Raw genomic sequence first — 19,114 nt, 5'->3', positions numbered from 1 at the left:
TTCATTGCATATCATATCTCAGTCTCTGTGATATTTTTATGACATTGTGAGCCTGAGAGACTGGAGAGGTTGATGACTGAGTGAGGCCGAGGGCCTGATTTGTGAGGATATTTATGGGATTGGGTTGCACGCCGCAGCAAGCCATGTTGACTTTATATATATTACTATTGCACGTGAGTTGGCCGTGCAACACGTGAGTTGGCCGTGTGGATCTTTATATTATTATTGCATGTGAGTTGGCCGTACGGATCTTTATATTATTATTGCACATGAGTTGGTCGTGTAGCACGTGAGTTGGCCGTGCGGATCCTTATATTATTATTGCACGTGAGTTGGCCGTGCGAATCCTTATATTATTATTGCACGTGAGTTGGCCGTACGGATCCTTATATTATTATTGCACGTGAGTTGGTCGTGCAACACGTGAGTTGGTCGTGCAGCACGTGAGTTGGTCGTGCGGATCCAGATATTTATATTATGGAACGTGAGTTATCCGTGCAGCATGTGAGTTGTCCGTGCTTATAGCGCTTGGGCTGTAGGAGCCCCTCATGAGTTTGTACACCCCAGTGAGCGCAGTCGACTATAAATAGGGATCGGGCTGCATGCCGCAGCAGGTATTGTATAGCACTGAGTGATTGAGTGTGCTGAGCACAGTGAGAGAGAATGCGAGACAATGAGATTGAGTACTCTAAGAGTGTGAGTACATGAGTGCAATCTCTGAGATACATTGCATTGATATGCACACATGACATATATGCATAGAGATGTGTTTTCCTCATGCTGTACGGTATCACATTATTCATGATTTCTCACATATTTTGACAGATGGGCATAGTGATGCATTTGTTTTACACGAGTTATCCGGAAGGAAAATGAAATATATTGTTTATTATTGAAAAGATTTTTGGAAAAATTTATTGTTTTCAAACTATTCATATTATTGGTAACTTCGGCAAAAGATTTGAGTTTTTACTGATGGATTTGAAAGGAAGAACTATTATTTTTGAAATCATGATTTGGCTGAGCATTTTATCTCTGAGTTACTTCTGGTATTATTTGCTTATTGTTGTTATGGACTGTTGTGGACTATTGGTTTTGGACCCGACCTTGGTGGAAGTTCGTTACTACTTTCAACCTACGGTTAGGTTTGTTACTTACTCAGTACATGTGGTCGGTTGTACTAATACTACACTTTTGCACATTTTGTGCAGATATTGGTTGTTGTTGTTGTTGTGCTCGATGGTTGCGGGATTTGAAAATGTACCTGCGTTCCTGTTGTAGCTGCCTCTTGTTCAGGGTAGTCTTAGATTTATAAAAGCTCTGCTTATGTATTATTCAAACAGACTATGTATTTATTTCATTTACGCTTTGTATACTCTATTATTAGAAACTCATGATTTGTACTACTAGTTCATGGGAAAATATATTGGTTTTTGATATTTTCTTTTAAATAATTGCCATTGTAATTGAATAGTTGGTAATTGGCTTACCTAACGGATTGGGTTAGGTGTCATCACGACTAGTTGGATTTTTGGGTCGTGATAATAACTCATAGCAGGTAAGCTCCCAACATCTTCATAAAATACAGAAATAAATATTTAAATTAAAGATGACAATTTTGGATCATCACAATTTTTTAGTTTTAGTTAATTATCAACAAGATAGCCAAATCAAATCAAGAACCTGACATTAATATTGATAGAGACATCATACTATGGTATATCTCTTTCATCCCATCTCATCCTTTTTCAACAAAAAATTGAGACAGGTCTTTAAGATGTTGAGAATGATGTTATCTAAGGTTAGGTAAACTTGAATTAAGATTTAACTGGAGCTAGTGTAGATAGTTAACTGGCTAATTATTGTTAAGTATAACTTGTTTAACCAAGTTGCTTTCTCCGGGGTCAAAAGCATTTTCTTAAAAGAAAGTTTTTTTAAGTTAAAGTATTTGATCAAACTTTTATAAGAAAAAAAATATATACTTTTGAGTAATAGTTTTTGAAAAACAGAAAAAAGTAGCTACTCTTCAAAAATACTTTTGAAAAAAATATACTTAGAAATACTTTTTAAAAGCTTGGCAAACACTATTATTGCTGAAAAGTACTTTTCAAATTAATTAGCCAAACACAAATTACTTTTCACCAAAATACTTTTAAAAAAAGCAATTTTCAAAAGAATCTTATTTTAAAAGTTTGGACTAACAAGCTAAGTATTAGTTAGGTGGTTAATAGCCTGTTTGGTCAATCTTCTAAAATCAGCTTATTTTGAAAGTGTTTTTCTCATAAGTATTTTTTTAAAAAGTACTTTTGGTGAGAAGCAGTTTGTGTTTGGCTAATTAATTTAAAAATATTTTTGAGCAGTAATTAGTGTTTGGCCAAACTTTTAAAAACTGTTTATTTTTCTTAAAAGTGTTTATCAGAAAAGTACTTTTTGAAGAGAAGTTACTTTTTTCTGTTTCTCAAAAACTGTTGTTGCTTCTATTCAAAAATATTTTTTTCCTTCTAATAACTTCAATTTTTTTTTAAAAATACTTTCGACAAAAAAAAATACTTTTGGCCCCAAAAAAATAAAAAAAAGTCTGGCCAACGGGCTATAAGAGCAGTGGTTAGATTGTGTAGGCTCATAATTAGTTACACACGTGTAATTTGTAAATAGATACGTGTTGGATTATTAATGAAGTTGAGCTCTTTCTTTTTTTTCAATTCTTATCTTAGCTTACACTATAAGCTCCTCTTTTTTTCCTCATCTTCTCACTCAAACCTATATTGCAGACAAAAATTCAATTCCAAGATACACTGAGAATATGAGCTAGATCTATGCAGTTTAATATAAGACGCAAGATTAAATGAACATTTATTTTTCCTCTCTTTCTGATTCTGAAGAAACTTAAGCTTACTCTCAATATATGTCTAACCACTGGAAATAATTTCACTGATTCATTTGAAAAATAAAATTATTTTTCTGATTTACTCTTAAGAGATAGAAAGATCAAAGATGTGTTTTCCCTTGTTATGCACGATATTATTGTTGTGTAGAAGTAATTATTGACCAAAGTCTGAAACAACTTGATACTAGTACGAGCGATATTAACTAGCAAATATCTATTCCAATACTCTTGAAGGTTTTAGAAGGTAAAAGTTTGCACGTACTTGATATTTACACGAAGCAAATGAATATATGGCACTTATTATTAATATAAATTATTTATTAGTTAATCATAGTTAATTGATATGTATATACACTTTAATTTGTAACTTTTATGGTTAAACTATTTGGTTTGATGTAAACATCATGAGCGGGCAAGTACTTATCATTTTAAAATTCATTGAAATGCAGCCGCAATATTTGATTTAAATTGAAAAGAAGAAGAAAATTTTGAAGTTAAAGTCAAAAAAATATACTCCATTTATTTTAATTTATGTGAACCTATTTGATTGTGCATTAAATTTTATGTGGTCTTAAATATGACACAATAGTTATTCTGTTGTAAGACTTTGAAAATTTATGATTTTCAACTGCAACTATAAATCATCCCTTGTTGGGAGGCTAGCTTTGCTGCTTTTTTTATTTTTGTTATTTTTTATTATGTTATTTCTGTAGAGTTTGTTTTTATTTTGTAGGATTATGAGCATGGGAAGCAAGGTCATAGGATATATGCAAAAGCGAGCTAGATGGTTAGAACTAAGTGTGGGGTGCCCATATAGGACCATGAATTGGAGAAGTCTGAGTACTTCACGAGCTGCTATTGCTTCGGCTTTTGGCATTTTAGGGATTTTCTGTTCACTCTCGTTATTTTTGTTTTATTTGTGCATTGGGGTATGACGACCCGGCCACACGTTTTAAGTATTGTAGCCTCGTTTCCCCATTTATCGTTTATTCTATGTTCATTTGTGGTTTAGTGACTTTGCCGGGGGTGATTGGTTGGTTCCGGGGATGATTCAGAGTGAATTGATACACTTAGTCCCAAGTTTGGAGGCTTAAGTTGTTAGAGTTGACCGGAGTTTAACTTTTGAATAGACGACTCTATAATGTATTTTTGACGGTTCTGATAGTTTCGTATGGTGATTTTGGACTTAGAAGTATGTCCGGATATTGATTTGAGGTTTGTAGGTCGTTTTGGCTTAAACTGGCGTAAATTGGAAAGTTGAAGATTTGGATGGTTGAGAGTTTTGACATAGAGTTGACTTTGTTGATATCAAGTTCGAATTTCAGTTTTGGGAGTTGGAGTAGGTCTGTTGTGTCATTTATGACCTGTGTGCAAAATTTGAGGTCAATCGGAGTTGGTTTGGTATGATTCGGCATTGTTTTTGAAAGTTGGAAGTTCATTAGTTCATTAAGCTTGAATTGGGGTGTGATTCGTGATTTCGATGTTGTTTGATGTGATTTGAGGCTTCGACTAAGTTCTTATCATGTTTTAGGACCTGTTGGTATGTTTGGCTGGGGTCCCGGGTGTAATTCGGATGAAGTTCGGCTAAATATTAGTCTAAAAAAATTACTGATCTGGTATATGGTGCATTCGTCTTCGCGTTCGCGACACAGGGTCCGCGTTCGCGTAGTGTTATTGATGGCAAGTGGGTTTTTACTCTTAGTGTTCGCGACACAAGGGTCGCGTTCATGAAGGCTTGATGGGGCTGTCATCGCGATCGCGAGCAGGACTCGTGTTCGCGTAGAAGGAAGACCGGTTTGGGGCATCAGACATTTACCCTTCAAGTTCGTGGGAGAGGGATCATGTTTGGGGAGGCATAAGATCAACGGTCATCGCGTTCGCGAATGAGGAATTGGCAGCTGGGGAGATTTGTGCTTCGCGAACGTGAGGAACCTTCTATTATTTTATTTTTTGAGTTGTAGAGCTCGGATTTGGGCGATTTTGAAGGGGATTTTCAAATTTTGGATCGAGGTAAGTATTTTTTACTCGGATTTGTTAATATTTCATGATTTCATCTTTGTTTTAGCATCTAAATAGTGAATTAAAGTGAAGAAATGAGGGATTTTGTGGAAACTTTTTAAAAATAAAAAATAGAGGTTTGGAAGTCGATTTGAGGTCGGAATTGGATGATTTTGATATGGTTGGACTCGTAATTGAATAGGTGTTCGAGTTTTGTAAATTTTGCCAGGTTCCGAGATGCGGGCTTGGGGATGACTTTTTTTATTTTGGTTAAAGATCTTAGCTTTATCGTATGGAATTGATTCCTATAGCTTGCATTAAGTTGTTTGTGACTAGATTCGAGTCGTTCGGAGGCTGATTCGCGAGGCATGGGCTTGTTGGAGTAGTAAGTTACGCGTTTTAAGGTAAGTAATATTTCTAAACTTTGAATTAAGGGTAATTATCCCCAAAAACATGTTATTTATGTTGTGTTCGAGTGACGCACATGCTAGGTGACGGACGTATGGGCGTGCACCGTGGTAACCATGATCCTGGTGGATTTTTGTACTGAGTTACTATCAAGTCTTGTTTTATCTGTGTAATCCATACTTATTAGACTAATTGAAGTGTGATTCATGTTAGAAATCATGTTAGGCTATGTGCTTATTCGGTTGTAACTTAATGAGGTTATTTCTACTATTTTTGAGTTATTTGCTTTAACTACAATTACGTACTAAGTCATGATTCTTCATTTGCATATCACATCTCAATCTCTGTTATCATTCAGTATTACATTACATGTTATCATTGTTTGGGTTGAGTGGTACGAGATGTGTGAGCCCTTGAGACTTGAGATATTGATGACTGAGTGGGCCCGAGAGCCGGATTGTGAGTGTTATTGTGGATCGAGTTGCACGCCGCAGCAAACCTTACTGGCTTATTTATTATTGTGGAGCGGACTACATGCCACATCAGGCCTTATATTAGCTCTTGGGTAGGATCCGCCCTCCGAAGTCTGACATACCAGCAGTGAGCGCATGCATAATGATATATATACACATGCTTTGGCGATGGGCATTGATTCCAGGCATCCGTACAGTGCTGAGTGATTGTGTGTGCATTTGACAAACAAATTGAGTATTTTTGAGATAATGAGTACTCAGGGATATCACCGTGAAATCATACATTTGACATGCATATTTGACATATAGGCATAGAGATGCACCATTTTTCATGCTAGTTATACTTGACATGTTCTTATCAGGGTTGGCCTTTAATTGTGAACTTGAAAGCATGTCTAAATTTTTGTACCATGAACGAGCTAATTATGGAAATTTCTCTGAGTTATTCATTGCCATTGTCATTATTATATCTGGTGTTGTCATTATATTGGTGCTGACTGTATCCTACTGAGCTCGTTATTGCTTTCAGTCCAACGTTAGTTATATTACTTATTGAGTACATGGGTCCGGTTATACTCATACTACACTCTGCACTTCGTATGCAGATACAAGTACATCTAGACATAGTGATTGCTAGATCTTGTGCTGGTACCTGCTCGGAGACTTTGGGGTAGCTGCTATGATGCCTGCAAACCTTGATTCTCCTTTCTTTTATTTTCTTAAGTACTGCTCTATTATTCAGACAAATTTACTAGAATTTGGTTTATGTTGAAATTTAGTAGTGCTCATGTACTCGTTGACACCAGATTTTGGGGTGGTTGTAATAGTATTTCAGTTACTTTTATCAGATATTTATGAGATTTTTCGTTGTTGAGTTTATTTAAACATGTTTTATTCTAAATGTTTAGCTATTATGTGATTGTGTGCTTGCTTAGCAAGTGTGTTAGGCGCCATCACGACAGGTTGGAATTTTGGGTGTCAGATACTGCACTCTTTCAAGTGTGAGGGTGGGAGAGTTCCTTTGGATAGTTAGCTTCTTATTATATTAGTATAATATTTATTTTTTATTTTTAGTTAGCTTCTGGATTTTAGTTTGCTTTCATAATTCGTAGAGCTAGTAGTGTAGTACTTTAGTAGTAGTTTAGCAGCTTATTCATAAAAAAAAAATCAAAAAACAATAGGAAAAGAGATCGGACTTTTCTGACGATGGACCTCCTAGACAGTTTTATTGAGGAATTGAAGTCTAACTAAAAACATAAAAATAATACAAAAAAGTAGAAAAATACAAAAATATGTCATGTTGTTTTCTTTAGGTAGTCATACTTCTCTATAGTTTTTCTTTGTACCTCGATTCTTTTTCGTGAGATGTAATTTGAACATGGTGAACCCTTTTTTTTTTAGTAGAGTAGGATGTAGGGAATAAAATGGAGGAAGAATGATGTGATTTCTAAATGCCTCTGGCTTGTTTGATAGTAACATATTAAGATCTTGGCATATCTATTATCTTCCCTATGTTCTAATCTTTTTATGATGCCTTTATGGACGGGATAACATATTTTGTAACGCTTATGTCTCGTTTCTTATGTTCACTTTGTGCTTAATGCTTAATATCTCTTGCCTCCGCGAACACTTACTTTAATTTGAGAATCAGAGTAATACATCCTTAGTGAGTCATGTAGCATGTTTGGTGAGATTTTGTATAGTCCATATTTTACATTTGTGTGACCATTTAGCTTGTTATTAAGGTTAAAATAAGAAATTTAAGTTAAATTCTTTTGAAGGTTAGAAAAATTATTTTTTCTAAAATGACTAAAAAGGAAACTAGCTCATATATACATATATATTTTATTTTAGATTCAATTGATTTTGGTTATGTTTTTATTTTGAAAAAACGTTGAAGTTTTGTTTTACTTGTAATACTATTTTAGTTTTCAGACCCCACGGTCTGGGATAATACTGGGTATGTTATTGTTGTTGTTGTATTATTTTAATTATTTTTTTAAATTTCAAATTCTCTATTAAGTTGAAATTAGAAAAAGGACTAAATTGTAAAATAAATATTCAATTGTAAATAATGTTTCAAATTAAACCTTAAAAAAGAAATAAAATCCATTGCCAAACGGGTAAGATAAAAATTTGCGAATACTTTCACTGAACGGAAAACTTCGAGAAGCGAAATGGAGGATAACTTCGTCGACGGCGATCGACCGACGGTGATGGTGACGAACGACGACGGAATCGACGCGCCGGGATTAAGAGCTCTAGTTAATGTGCTTGTTTCTACCAATCGCTTTCACGTCCTTGTTTGTGCTCCTGACTCGTATGGTCACTCACTCAAGCATTCTCCTTACAAATTCAATGTGAATTTGCACGTTTTATGTTAGTATGTACAACTATTTTTTAGTTAAATTTCTGTAACTACTTATATGTAGCGACTTCTTAGTTTTACTTAGTTCGGTTGCTTATATATATTACAATGATTTGTTGAATAATGCTTGAGGTTAACTTTCCTTATTTCGGCCGGTATGGGTGGTTAAACTAGGTAAATCGAAAAAGTATATTTTGTTAATGTGTAGAGAAAATTTGACTTTTTAACTTGTATTGGAAACCCAAACTTTTACTGGCGCGTAGGGAGTTCTACCACTCCGGTAATTAGGGGTGGGCGTTCGGGCAGTTCAAATTGGATATGAAAATTTCGATTTGAATTTTCGGATTGAAGAAATGACAATCCAAATAAGCTCGGATTGGATCAGATTTTTTAAGTTCGGTTTCGGATAAATCGGTTTGGATATTTCGGATTTTCGTTTTTGAGCTTTTAAATTGAGATGTTTCCTTTTCTTACAAAAATTAATATCCAAATAAAGTACTCATGTTAAATTGCCTTAAAAGTTTCTCATTCTCACCACAATGATCCAAATAAAATATTCAAGTAATGAAATAATTATCAAGAAAATGCAATAGAGACATTAATACGGTCGATAAGAAGTAGCAATAGTAAAACCATGTCTAAATAGAATGTATTCTGACAGTAACTTAGTAATTAATTGAATATATGAGACAATATTTAATGAATAGGGTATTGGACTTATTATTATTGGCATGCAAATAATGAACTAAATGTAAAGTATAAAAATTTCGGATTTTCGGATATCCAAACATCCTAAGTACAGAATCCAATATCCAATCCGAAATTCAAAAATTTTTAAAATCAAAACCAAAATGTAATCCTTAATCCGAAAATCCAAACCAATAATCCAAAAAATTCGGATTTCGGGTTTGTCCAAACTATGCCCACCCCTACCGGTAATCCCAAATTTAGTGTTTTCAATGCAGGGGTGGTCTAGGTTGGGTTCTGCAGGTTTAGCTGAACCTGCTTTCAGCGAATTATGCATACATATGCAAAAAAATTATAATGTATACATATAGTATAATAAGAGCATACATGTTTTGAACCCACTGACTCCAAATCCTAGATTTGTCTTTAATCATGCCATAGCATAATTTATTAAAGATGGTTTTAGAATTAGGTATGTAAATATTGATCTAATGATAAATGGTTGTGGTACTTGCTTTTTATGGTTAAAAAGTAAAGAATACAAAGAAAATATATCTATAATCGAAAAATCTCTGATGGCAAGTGGTGCAATGTTTGAAACTCGGTAAATAATGCGCATGTCCCTATACCCTTTTCCATTTAAATACCAGCCTTCTGTCTGCAGTAGGGTTTTAATCAGTGGCATGCGCCTAACCTACGCATCATGAGCTACACTCTTACCACTGAACCAAGCCCTGGGGGGGCGATTGCAAAGCATTTATTAGTTTTTGATAGTCCAAAATTGGGGTCTATGTGAAATTGTACTGCTTAATGATTAAAGTGAACATTGTTTTGCAACATCCCTGAATGCAAAAGGGATATTTTGAGACAGGCAGGTAACAAATTTGGATGATTGATGAGCTCTCTTGGTTATTTGAGTTTCAATTCTTTGACTGCTCTCGTTTACTACTTTGGTCATGTCTTCTTTAGGAAATCAGTTTTTACTCAATGCTTTGGCTCTCATGGAGAGCTTGACAAAATTTTCATGTTGCTGTTAGTTTTTTATTTGAACATGTTGCATGGTATTAACAATTTATATTGCTGAGACTGATATGATGTTTAGTACATCTTACATATCGGAGTCTAACATAATGTGAATCTTTTATGATTTTACAAAGGAAGGTTGGAGTTGAGCATGTATTGTTTCACTTTAGCAGTATGATGAACTTAAATATGCTAATTAGCAAATAAATATTGGTTCTGGCAATTAAAAGTTTGGAGTAAGATCTGCTTGTTGTTCTGTTCATAGTCGGCTCATTCCATGAACCTATTTTTCTCCTTGTGGATTTGGTTATGAACATCTTCTTCCTGTTTTGCTCCTTTTGAAACGGTAAGTCAATCATTCATTAGCACTACGTTAAATATAAACATCTCATTTTCTTTGCTTCTTCCTGTGCTTTACAAGCGATAAGGAATATTTGCTTTTCTTTCTCTCTCTCTCTATTTTGAGGATCTCCTCTAATTTTGAAGTACGAATTGAGGTGGGGGTGGGGGTGGGGGAAGAAGTAGCCCTTTACTGCATTGGCAGACTGCAAGTGACCCAAGTCTACTGAATGACTTGCTAAGCACTAAACCATTAATCAGAGAAGAATGAAACTTTGAGTGATTTTTTTTGACTGTTTTATGTTTTGGTCATTGATACCATGTTTACCTTTTGATTTTCACCTGCCACTTGTGCAAAACGCAGTGTCTGTATCATTGCTTAATGATGCAAGTCATGAACCCATGATATTTGTTTTCCTGTCAATAATGTTTGCCCTATGTATGCCATCTTTCTAGTAGGCCCAATATTTGTTAGAATGAACTGTTTAATGTTTAAGTTATTATATTGTTAAGTTCAGAGATGAAGCTTCCAAAATTCTTGATGTCCAGCTCACTGTTGGATAATCTTAAAGTTAGGAGTTAACTGACTTTTGGTTGATGACTTATGCTCTTATATATTGCAATTTTTGCCTCATCTATCACTTGCATAATTACATAATAGATTAAGACTTTTGCTACTGGTTATGTGCTTATTAATACTTTCAGAGAAAAGTCAGCTGTTAGTCATAGCATTACATGGCGTCATGCCCTTTCTGTTAAGCAGGTGGACATTAGAGGAGCAACAGCCTTTTCAGTTTCAGGTCTGTTTCAATCTTCAACAAATAAATAATTTAGAGTTCTGGACTGAACTACAGTATTTGACTAAGTTTATTGGATTACTAATTCTAATGATCAATGCCTCACAGCCCTTTGTTATATTAAATAGTGCTATGATATTCTTAGTCCATGTAATTGAACAGACAAGTCAATCAACTACACCTCAATACCAAACTATTCTGGAAATTGATCAGACAAATAAAGGAGGAAGTCTCTCCTTTCTTGAAAACCTGAGTTTTGTGAGATTGTGCCACATAATTTGGCATTCTAATGGTTTTCTATTTGAATAGATGAAGAAAGGTGAACATAAGCTTTTAACTTAAAACTAAAAGCAATCTAGTTAAAGATTAGTTGTAATTTAGAATTGTCGAGCTTTTCTTGGAAAGTTTTTTTAAAATTTTACTAACAGCTAGTATATGTAATGGGATATTGGTCCAGAAATGCTCAATCAAATACAACCAAGAAAATGATATGTTGATATTATCTGAGCTGTCATGCTTCAAGATCCCAGATTTGAAGTAATAGAAGAAGATGAGAATGCTGACTTCGCTTTCCTTTTTCTATTTCTTCTTTCTTACAGGAACTCCAGCAGATTGTACTTCTTTGGGTATCTCCAAAGCTCTTTTCCCTTCAGTACCTGATCTGGTAGTACAGCTTTCTTAAACCGAGATAATATTTCTTTATTCACAACTCTTCCAAATAGATTTTGTTTGGAAAAGAAAAGAACATAAAAGAAAAAGAAAAAAAGAACATCACTAATACATATGAACACCCACAAAGACTCTTGCTTTCCCCTCGTTTATATGTATAAGTTTCCTTTTTAAGTTATTGCTTCCCTCTTCCTCATCATGACATCTTAGAGTTTCTTATTGGCATTATGCGGTTTGATTTTCCAAATACTTAGTTTTCTGTCTCCTTTATCACATGATTACTACTATATCCCATGCTAGGTTTTAATAATCAATGCCTTGGGACTTTGCATAATTAGAAAGTCGTTGGCTAGAACACTCTCGCAATAATCTTAATCTATTCTTTCAGGTGATCAGTGGTGTTAATATGGGTGACAACTGCGGCTATCATATGTTAGTAGATTTTCTTCACTAGCATTCAGTTTCTTTGTTGTGATGGTGAAGTATCTTGCTGCTATACCATTATTTTTAATTCCACTGACTGGGTAGCTTGGGCTATTTATGTTATAATTTGTCGTTTATACCTCTTTCTATTAATATCAACTATCTAATCAAAATATAAAGAACATTCCCTCAACATATTGTAATGTGTAGGGATGGGTGTCAGACAGTTCGTTATTGATTTTCAATTTTTGAATTTAATAAATGACAATCCAAATCTAAGCAGATAGGTTTGGTTTTGGTCGAACTTTTAGAGTTCGGTGATCGGTTTGGTTATTTCGGATTTTGGTTTGAACATATATGTTGGGCTTCTTCTTCTCACTAAAAAAAAAAAAACCCTCCAAACATATGAACTTGCTTTAGTAATTCCTCATTCCCAGCAGGAAATTTGGTAATTGTGAGTACAAATGCGAAGAGCGAAAAGAGGTGATGGTGGTAAGTAGAAAAGAACAATAAGTTCACTTATTTTTAGTATCAAAGTTAAACTTGAAAGTTGAAACCCTATTCTTAAGTAGGTTGTTGTTTTTTACTGATGATCTAATTTAATATCGAGCTAATCTCTAATGGGCATGTTTGTTTGGGTGGTTAAGACCTAAGTTGCTCCGCACGACACTTCAGGTGCCGCACCCGTGTCAACACAATATTGGTGTGGGTGTATGGGATCCATACAGGATTTGATCAAACATTTTGGGTACTTTGACCTTGACGGACAGAAAAATTTGAGACAAGATACAATTTGATTCCCGAATAAGAACCAAAACTAGGGTAAATTTGAAGAAAACAACATACGGTATCTAGGAAATCAATCCTTTACTTATCTACAACGTGAGAATAAAACAGAAATCCACACTTTATAAGCTATAAGTATTCCACAAAATCTCTCATAATTTATAAATAATTTTATATTTTTGAATTATTTTTAACTAGATCCTTGCACCCGTATCCGTACTAGGATCTATATCCTGGAATCTTAGAATTTACATGTCGAAGGATCCGACCTCTAGATCTGAACCCGTGTCGGACACCCACACCCGTGTCCGAGCAACTTAGGTTAAGACCTGAGGACCAAACATAAGGTTTAAGAATTTTCGTTTTCAGATATCCAAAATTTTTCATCCCGAATCCAAAACCTGAATTTTTCAAAAATTAAAACCAAACACCGAACTGTAATCCAAAAATCAAAAAAAAAAAAAAAAATCCGAGAAATTTGGATTTTGGCTTTGCCCAAAGGCCCCAAACTATGCCCACCCCTAGTACGGCGTGTTGAAATCTCATATAAGTTCTTTATGCTTTGAGTCCTTAATCCATGGCGACTTTGTTGCAAACTGTTCTTGGCTGCTCAAATGGTACAAGTACTCAGTTCAGTTTCTAGATTCAGCTAGTGAATAATAAGCATACTTGCCATTTGTGCTAATATACTGGGAATGTAGCACTTTTAGGTCCATCTGTTGTATAATTTATTTGACTCTATGATATCCAAAAATTAAAGGTTTCTTTAACCTTTAACTGAATGATTCTTCTCATCCTATCGTCTCCAAGTTTGCTCTTTTCACCTTTAGTCAAATGGCTCGTCTCATCCATAAATTATCCACAGGAAGTTTAACTTTGCATTGTACCAGTGATGGATTTTTATTTTAAAAATTGAGCACAAAGTATAACTGGGTGAAAGGGAATCCATACAGCCAACTGGCATTATCTTCTTGACTTTGTACTTTCTTTTAGATGATCCTTGAACATAAAATTGAAGAATAATGCTTTGCCAAGTTAATTTAGTTTACCATGCTTGAAACTCAAGCAAAATCAAATGTCAAACGTAAAAAATAAATAAATTATGAACAAAATATATTGACATTCGTAATTTTGTGGTTGCTTCTGTGAGAATTAATTTGTACCCTTGCTGAAATGTTCAGAGTATACTCGGGTACAGTGGCTGGCGCTAGGGAGGCTTTCTTCAATGGTATTCCTGCTGTGTCTGTATCATATAATTGGTATTCATCAGTGAACTTTTTGAGTTATTGTGTTTCATGCAGAGAGCAGCATCATTACCTTGTGTTTTGGTTTTGAGGGCCCTCATGCGCTCCAGAAATTCTACATTTTTCGTGCCCTATTGGTTGTTTTCTTCATAAGTCTTTGTTCCTTATTTCCTTGGGATTGCTAAATACAGGGTTCGTGGAAAAAGCAATGTTAATGACTTCACATTGGCTGCTAAAGCATGCTTACCCATCATCAGCGCTATATTAGCTGAAATCAAAAGAAACAACTATCCCCAAAATTGCTTTCTGAATATTGATGTGCCAACAGATGTCATCAATCACAAGGTAAACTTTATGCTAGCTTTGTTTTTGTTGTCTATGATAGAGAATCACCAAGAGAAGGAAACTGTAATGTAGATATAGATGTTGGGATTCACCCTCGTCTTTCATCATTGGTGAAAATATCATGTAAAAGTTGGTCTTCATTTTGATGTACTTTCTTGTATGTGATCGCCTCTTGTTGGCCTTGTCAGCAGTCTGATTTGCTTTACTTCATTTACTCGCTGTTGGTCTCTTGTTTTATTTAGATTTCTATTAACAGCTAAAGTTAGGCCAAATGAGTCATTTCAGGCCAACTGAAGCATGTCTCTTTATTAATAAAATAGTTAAGAATGGACAAGGTTGTTATGAATAAACTGCACTGGTCATCTACTTTGTATTGACGAATCAATAGTCTCATCTGTCTTTATGTACTATAAAATTCTGTTAGATTTTATTGTATACAAATGAAATAAGGCTTTTCTTAGATTGTGGTTTTCTTTGTTCCCTGTACAACTCCTAAGACAAGCTTTACTCAAGCCGTCATAATGAGTGTGGCTCAGTCACTATTTTGCCAATAGAAATTTGAATGATTATCTATTTCAGCTTGAGTTTCCCTTGAGGGCCTGTATCTTAAAACTTGAATACTTTGTTTTACAAACTGTTACATTGCGTCTGTATCATTTACACCTACACCTGATTGGATAAGTGTTGTTTTTTCTCCTTAACCATTTCCTCAAAAGATTTATCCTGGTCGTTCTAGGGATACCGTCTGACTAGACAAGGAAAAAGTTTTGTCAAAATGGGATGGAGGCAAGTTAATTCTGAACGAGAAGGAGGAAAAGTATTATCCACAATGACTATGGAGACGAATTCATCAGAAAGTGCAGAAGCTAGAGCTTTGAAAAAGGCACCACAAGATCATCTACTGTTCAAGAAACAAGTGTGATCCCTTTCTCAACCGTTGCTTGTTCCATTATTGTTATCCTTATCTCCCAGATCTTTCCCCCTCATGCGGGCTCCTTGCAACAAATAGAGAACTAATGTTTTGTGAAAACCTGACAACCTTAGGAAATTAAAATAGCCCTTTGAAAGACGCTGCTCTTTTGTTGTATTACACACCAGATAATTGTTTATTCCTGATTCTTTGAAAGTTAAAGGAAAAAAGAAACAGAAAAGAAATTTATAGAGATTTTAATGGAGTAATCTGTTGATTTTACGCTTTCCTTTGTAGGTTACCAGAATTCTAGTGGAGGATGGTGATACAGACTACTGTTCTCTCCGAGAAGGATATGTATGTACTATTGATTTATATGGTTGTCAGTCATTTGATGAGAAAGACCAATCATTGGTATTGTCCTTTATCACAGATAACTGTCACACCCCTTGGCGGCTTGTCTCCAGCAGAGCTAGATGCTGTTTCATTCTTTCAGAATTGGCTGCCCAGTGTTGTTGATCATTACCCTTCCTCTGCTTTATAGTGCTGTAAGTTGGTCCCCCAAGTCAAATCCAATTCTGATGTGACCTTAACACTACTTGTTATATCATCTGATTTTAGCGTGATAATGGACATTCGATTAGCTACTGGTGCTGGTGTTTCTGTTTTCTGTTTTTGTGTTTGATGTTGATTTTGCGTTTTTGCTACCGAGGTGCTTAATTTTGCTTGGGGATATAATGGGCTTGAACTTTCTGTTCACCATAAATTTTGACCAAGTGTGAAAAAGTTATGATCATTGTACTACTAAGCTTACTTGTATATTCCACAGAAGTAGAAAGAAACTGGTTTCATCGTTTTGATTGTTTGTTCATGTCTTCATTTCTGATCATTGTTCTTCATTGTGGTTAATCTGTGTCTAAGCTTGCTCTGATACAATGTGGGTTATCATGATCAATTTGCCAGAAGATAAGTTTGTAGAGATGAGATGTGATAAGTGGACTCGAGAAAGCTAAAGCTGATGAGTCCACACAAAATGGAAAAAGTTAATGCATTTGCATGTCCTTCCAGATGTAGGTATCCTCTCCCTGGTTAAAATTCAGATGCATCGTTTCATTTTCTGCAAGCTATCCTCTCTAATGTTTCTTAAGAAAGATCATAGAATTTATGATGTAGTAACAGATTTGGTGTATGGTCAAGCTTAAAGTTTTGTACAACCTGTTTTGTTTGTTCTCCTAGTTATGCTTTAAACTTAAACCAAGCGATTATTCTTATTTCCAGAAAACGGATCAAGTTTTACTGCTATATTCTCCCCGTGCTTGCAATATGAGCGTCTAAAATCCCATAGACTTATTTTATCTTTGATGGTTTGCAGAACATATGTACTGTTAACAGTTTTAGTTTCGTTGTTTGTGTTGTAAATTCCATGAGTTATGTTCTTTCTTTAGCAGTTTCACAGGTATCATCTCTAGAAGACTTCTGAACACTGTATCCTACACGCATCTAAACGGCCTGCAGACTTTAGCACAATTGCAAAGTTATTAAGTTACACACGTATGGGAAAAGTAAACATAACTTTTGCTGTTCTTTTTAAGGGAAATCTAATCTCGAATCTTACCACGTTTTCTTTATTTTATTCTTAAATAATCAAGAAATAAATGGTATGTGTTTATTCTTAAATGATCAAAAGGTTAGGTGGTTGCAGACGCGTCACAGTCAATGGAGTATAAATTTCAATCTGGGATAGTGGGAGTAAAAGAAAGCAAAGGAAAGGAAAGAGTTCATCATCCAGATTGATGTATGTCGAAATGAAAATCACAGCTCAATCTAACGTTCTTAAGCTAGCCCATAGTCAACTTTATTTAATTCATAATAAGTTTTGAAGACCTATTGACTCATTAACTGTTGAAACTGACAAGACAACAAATAGAAAATAAAATAATGAGAGTCTACTTTATTAGAACATCTCTTTGTTCTTGGAAGCGAAACACCGACTATGCAGAACCTCTTAAAATTGTCATCAACTTGCAAAATATTAAGATTACACCTTGTACTGCTGGAGTCTGGTGTTTCAATTTCACAAAGGTCTTCTTTTCTTCTACCTTCTTGTTGTGTTGATCGAATTCCCCAAAAATGTGACAGTGGGATCCTTTTAAAATGCACTGTTTTTGAAGAATCCGACACACTCGACAATATTTTTAAAAAGTTCGAGCAAAATAACCTTTTTGTTCTCCACTTTTCATGAGCTCACTGGCATTGCATTTACAAGCTTTTTACCAAATTGCAAAGAACAATAAACTCACAATAAGTGCAAGACAAAATAATTTCAATAATATAAAGACTTTCAGATGAACCTCACTCACAATTCGCAAGAGATTGAAGATGCAAACATGAATGAAGAGATGGGAAAAGGACCTATGTGAGACAAAAGTGTTGTAATCTATGTACATGTGACTCTAAATCTCCCCTCTTTTTTTGTGCTTTTATGTAAAGACCTTCATTTTGGTGGAGGCAAAGAACGTGGATGCGACTCCACTAGTATGGACCAAAGCACTTGAACATCTTCACAAGGGCAAGACTTAACATCCTCGTACAGGATATATATCCCTCTTCCTGAAAAAACCAAAAATGAGAAATTTTTGTACAAAAGTAAGTATATACACATTTTTCTTGAGCAACATTATAGTTTTGTAAAAGAGAACGGAAGAATATGCAAATGCAGAGTTGTTTCTAGATGAAATATATATAAGCATGTGTATAGGGCTGTAAAAAGATCAAGTCAATCGAACTTCTTAATGTTCTGATTCAACAATAGGCTAACGGATTGGTCAGAACTAAGTATGGGGGGAGTTGAGACATTTTTCAGAATCCACAACATCTAAATTTTGTATATGCCGTTGTTAATGAGAGCTAATTATCTTAGTGTACATAGAGAATCTTTGACAAAGTAAACCTTACATAAAAGTGAAACAGTGTAACAAGTAATGGAGGATCGGACATACTCTTCTTGGGAGCAGAGTGAAGACGAACCCAAAGCTTCTTCAATGGAGAGAAGAGGGATTGCAGCCACCCCATGAGGAAAAGAGGGTGGAGATGAAGTTCATGGTAGGTAATTAAAATGAAAATAAGAGAGACTATAGGAGGGAGAAAGGAGAGGGCTTAGTTTGCTTAGACAAAGGGTGAAGTTTGGGTCACTGTCCTTATAAACATTTGCATTTGCCTTACAGACAAATCATGAATTCATTTCATTTCTTTCACAATTTTAGAACTTGGTGTTATGTCTCTATCATACCTCTCCCTTTGTAGCACAAGTTATTGCCACTCTACCAATCACTTGTACTTTTCACACTTTCTATGACCCCTCTGCTTTCTCCCCTTTTCCTCTTCATTGACATCCCTTATTCTTCAAGCTATTTAATACTTTCTCTGTCCCGATCCACGTGACACTCTTTTCTTTTTAATTTAAAATATGTCCCAAAAAGAATGATATTTTTTTATAATTAATAATAATTTAATTTTAAAATACTCATTTTACCCTTAATGAAGTGATTTATACTATGAGCTCCCTTAGAATAGGGTACAATTTGATAGTTAAAGTTGAAGAAATTACATTTTGAACTGTAATGTCACAATTTCAAGTCTGGATCTATCACGACCCCAAATTTCCCTCCGTAGGATGTCGTGATAGCACCTAGTGTGTAAGACTAGGTAAGCCTATCAATATGCGGAATAACCAACATAACAATTTAAAAACTTTTAA

At 34.8% G+C, this 19,114-nt stretch overlaps 1 protein-coding gene and 1 long non-coding RNA gene across 8 annotated transcripts; one reads left to right on the top strand and one right to left on the bottom strand.

Annotated features, from left to right (window-relative positions):
* Positions 1-7,860: 7,860 nt before the first annotated feature.
* LOC104109850 (uncharacterized) lies at positions 7,861-16,656 on the top strand. 7 transcript variants are annotated; one of them, XM_070186216.1, is made up of 10 exons: positions 7,863-8,086; positions 10,947-10,983; positions 11,580-11,606; positions 12,038-12,081; positions 14,040-14,117; positions 14,294-14,447; positions 15,184-15,363; positions 15,655-15,714; positions 15,791-15,905; positions 16,321-16,656. In XM_070186216.1, exons 1-9 carry the CDS (start codon positions 7,944-7,946, stop codon positions 15,899-15,901), a joined length of 834 nt encoding a protein of 277 aa, XP_070042317.1. In that variant the 5' UTR covers positions 7,863-7,943; the 3' UTR covers positions 15,902-15,905; positions 16,321-16,656. The 7 variants fall into 7 exon arrangements, with proteins under 7 accessions (XP_033515503.1, XP_070042317.1, XP_070042319.1 ...); XM_009619215.4 differs by having other exon boundaries at positions 7,865-8,086; positions 10,889-10,983; positions 11,580-11,644; XM_070186215.1 differs by having other exon boundaries at positions 7,865-8,086; positions 10,889-10,983; positions 11,580-11,644; positions 16,279-16,656.
* Positions 16,657-17,189: 533 nt separating this feature from the next.
* Positions 17,190-18,701, bottom strand: LOC104109849 (uncharacterized). The gene is made up of 2 exons (XR_004510414.2): positions 18,357-18,701; positions 17,190-17,967 (listed from the first exon to the last, which is right to left on the bottom strand). It is a non-coding gene; the product is annotated as an uncharacterized lncRNA (long non-coding RNA).
* Between the last annotated feature and the right edge of the window lie 413 nt (positions 18,702-19,114).

The sequence above is a fragment of the Nicotiana tomentosiformis genome, chromosome 9 (assembly GCF_000390325.3).
Source record: "Nicotiana tomentosiformis chromosome 9, ASM39032v3, whole genome shotgun sequence".
In the NCBI taxonomy this organism is placed as follows: domain Eukaryota; kingdom Viridiplantae; phylum Streptophyta; class Magnoliopsida; order Solanales; family Solanaceae; genus Nicotiana; species Nicotiana tomentosiformis.
This window is presented reverse-complemented; position numbering and strand designations above follow the sequence as displayed.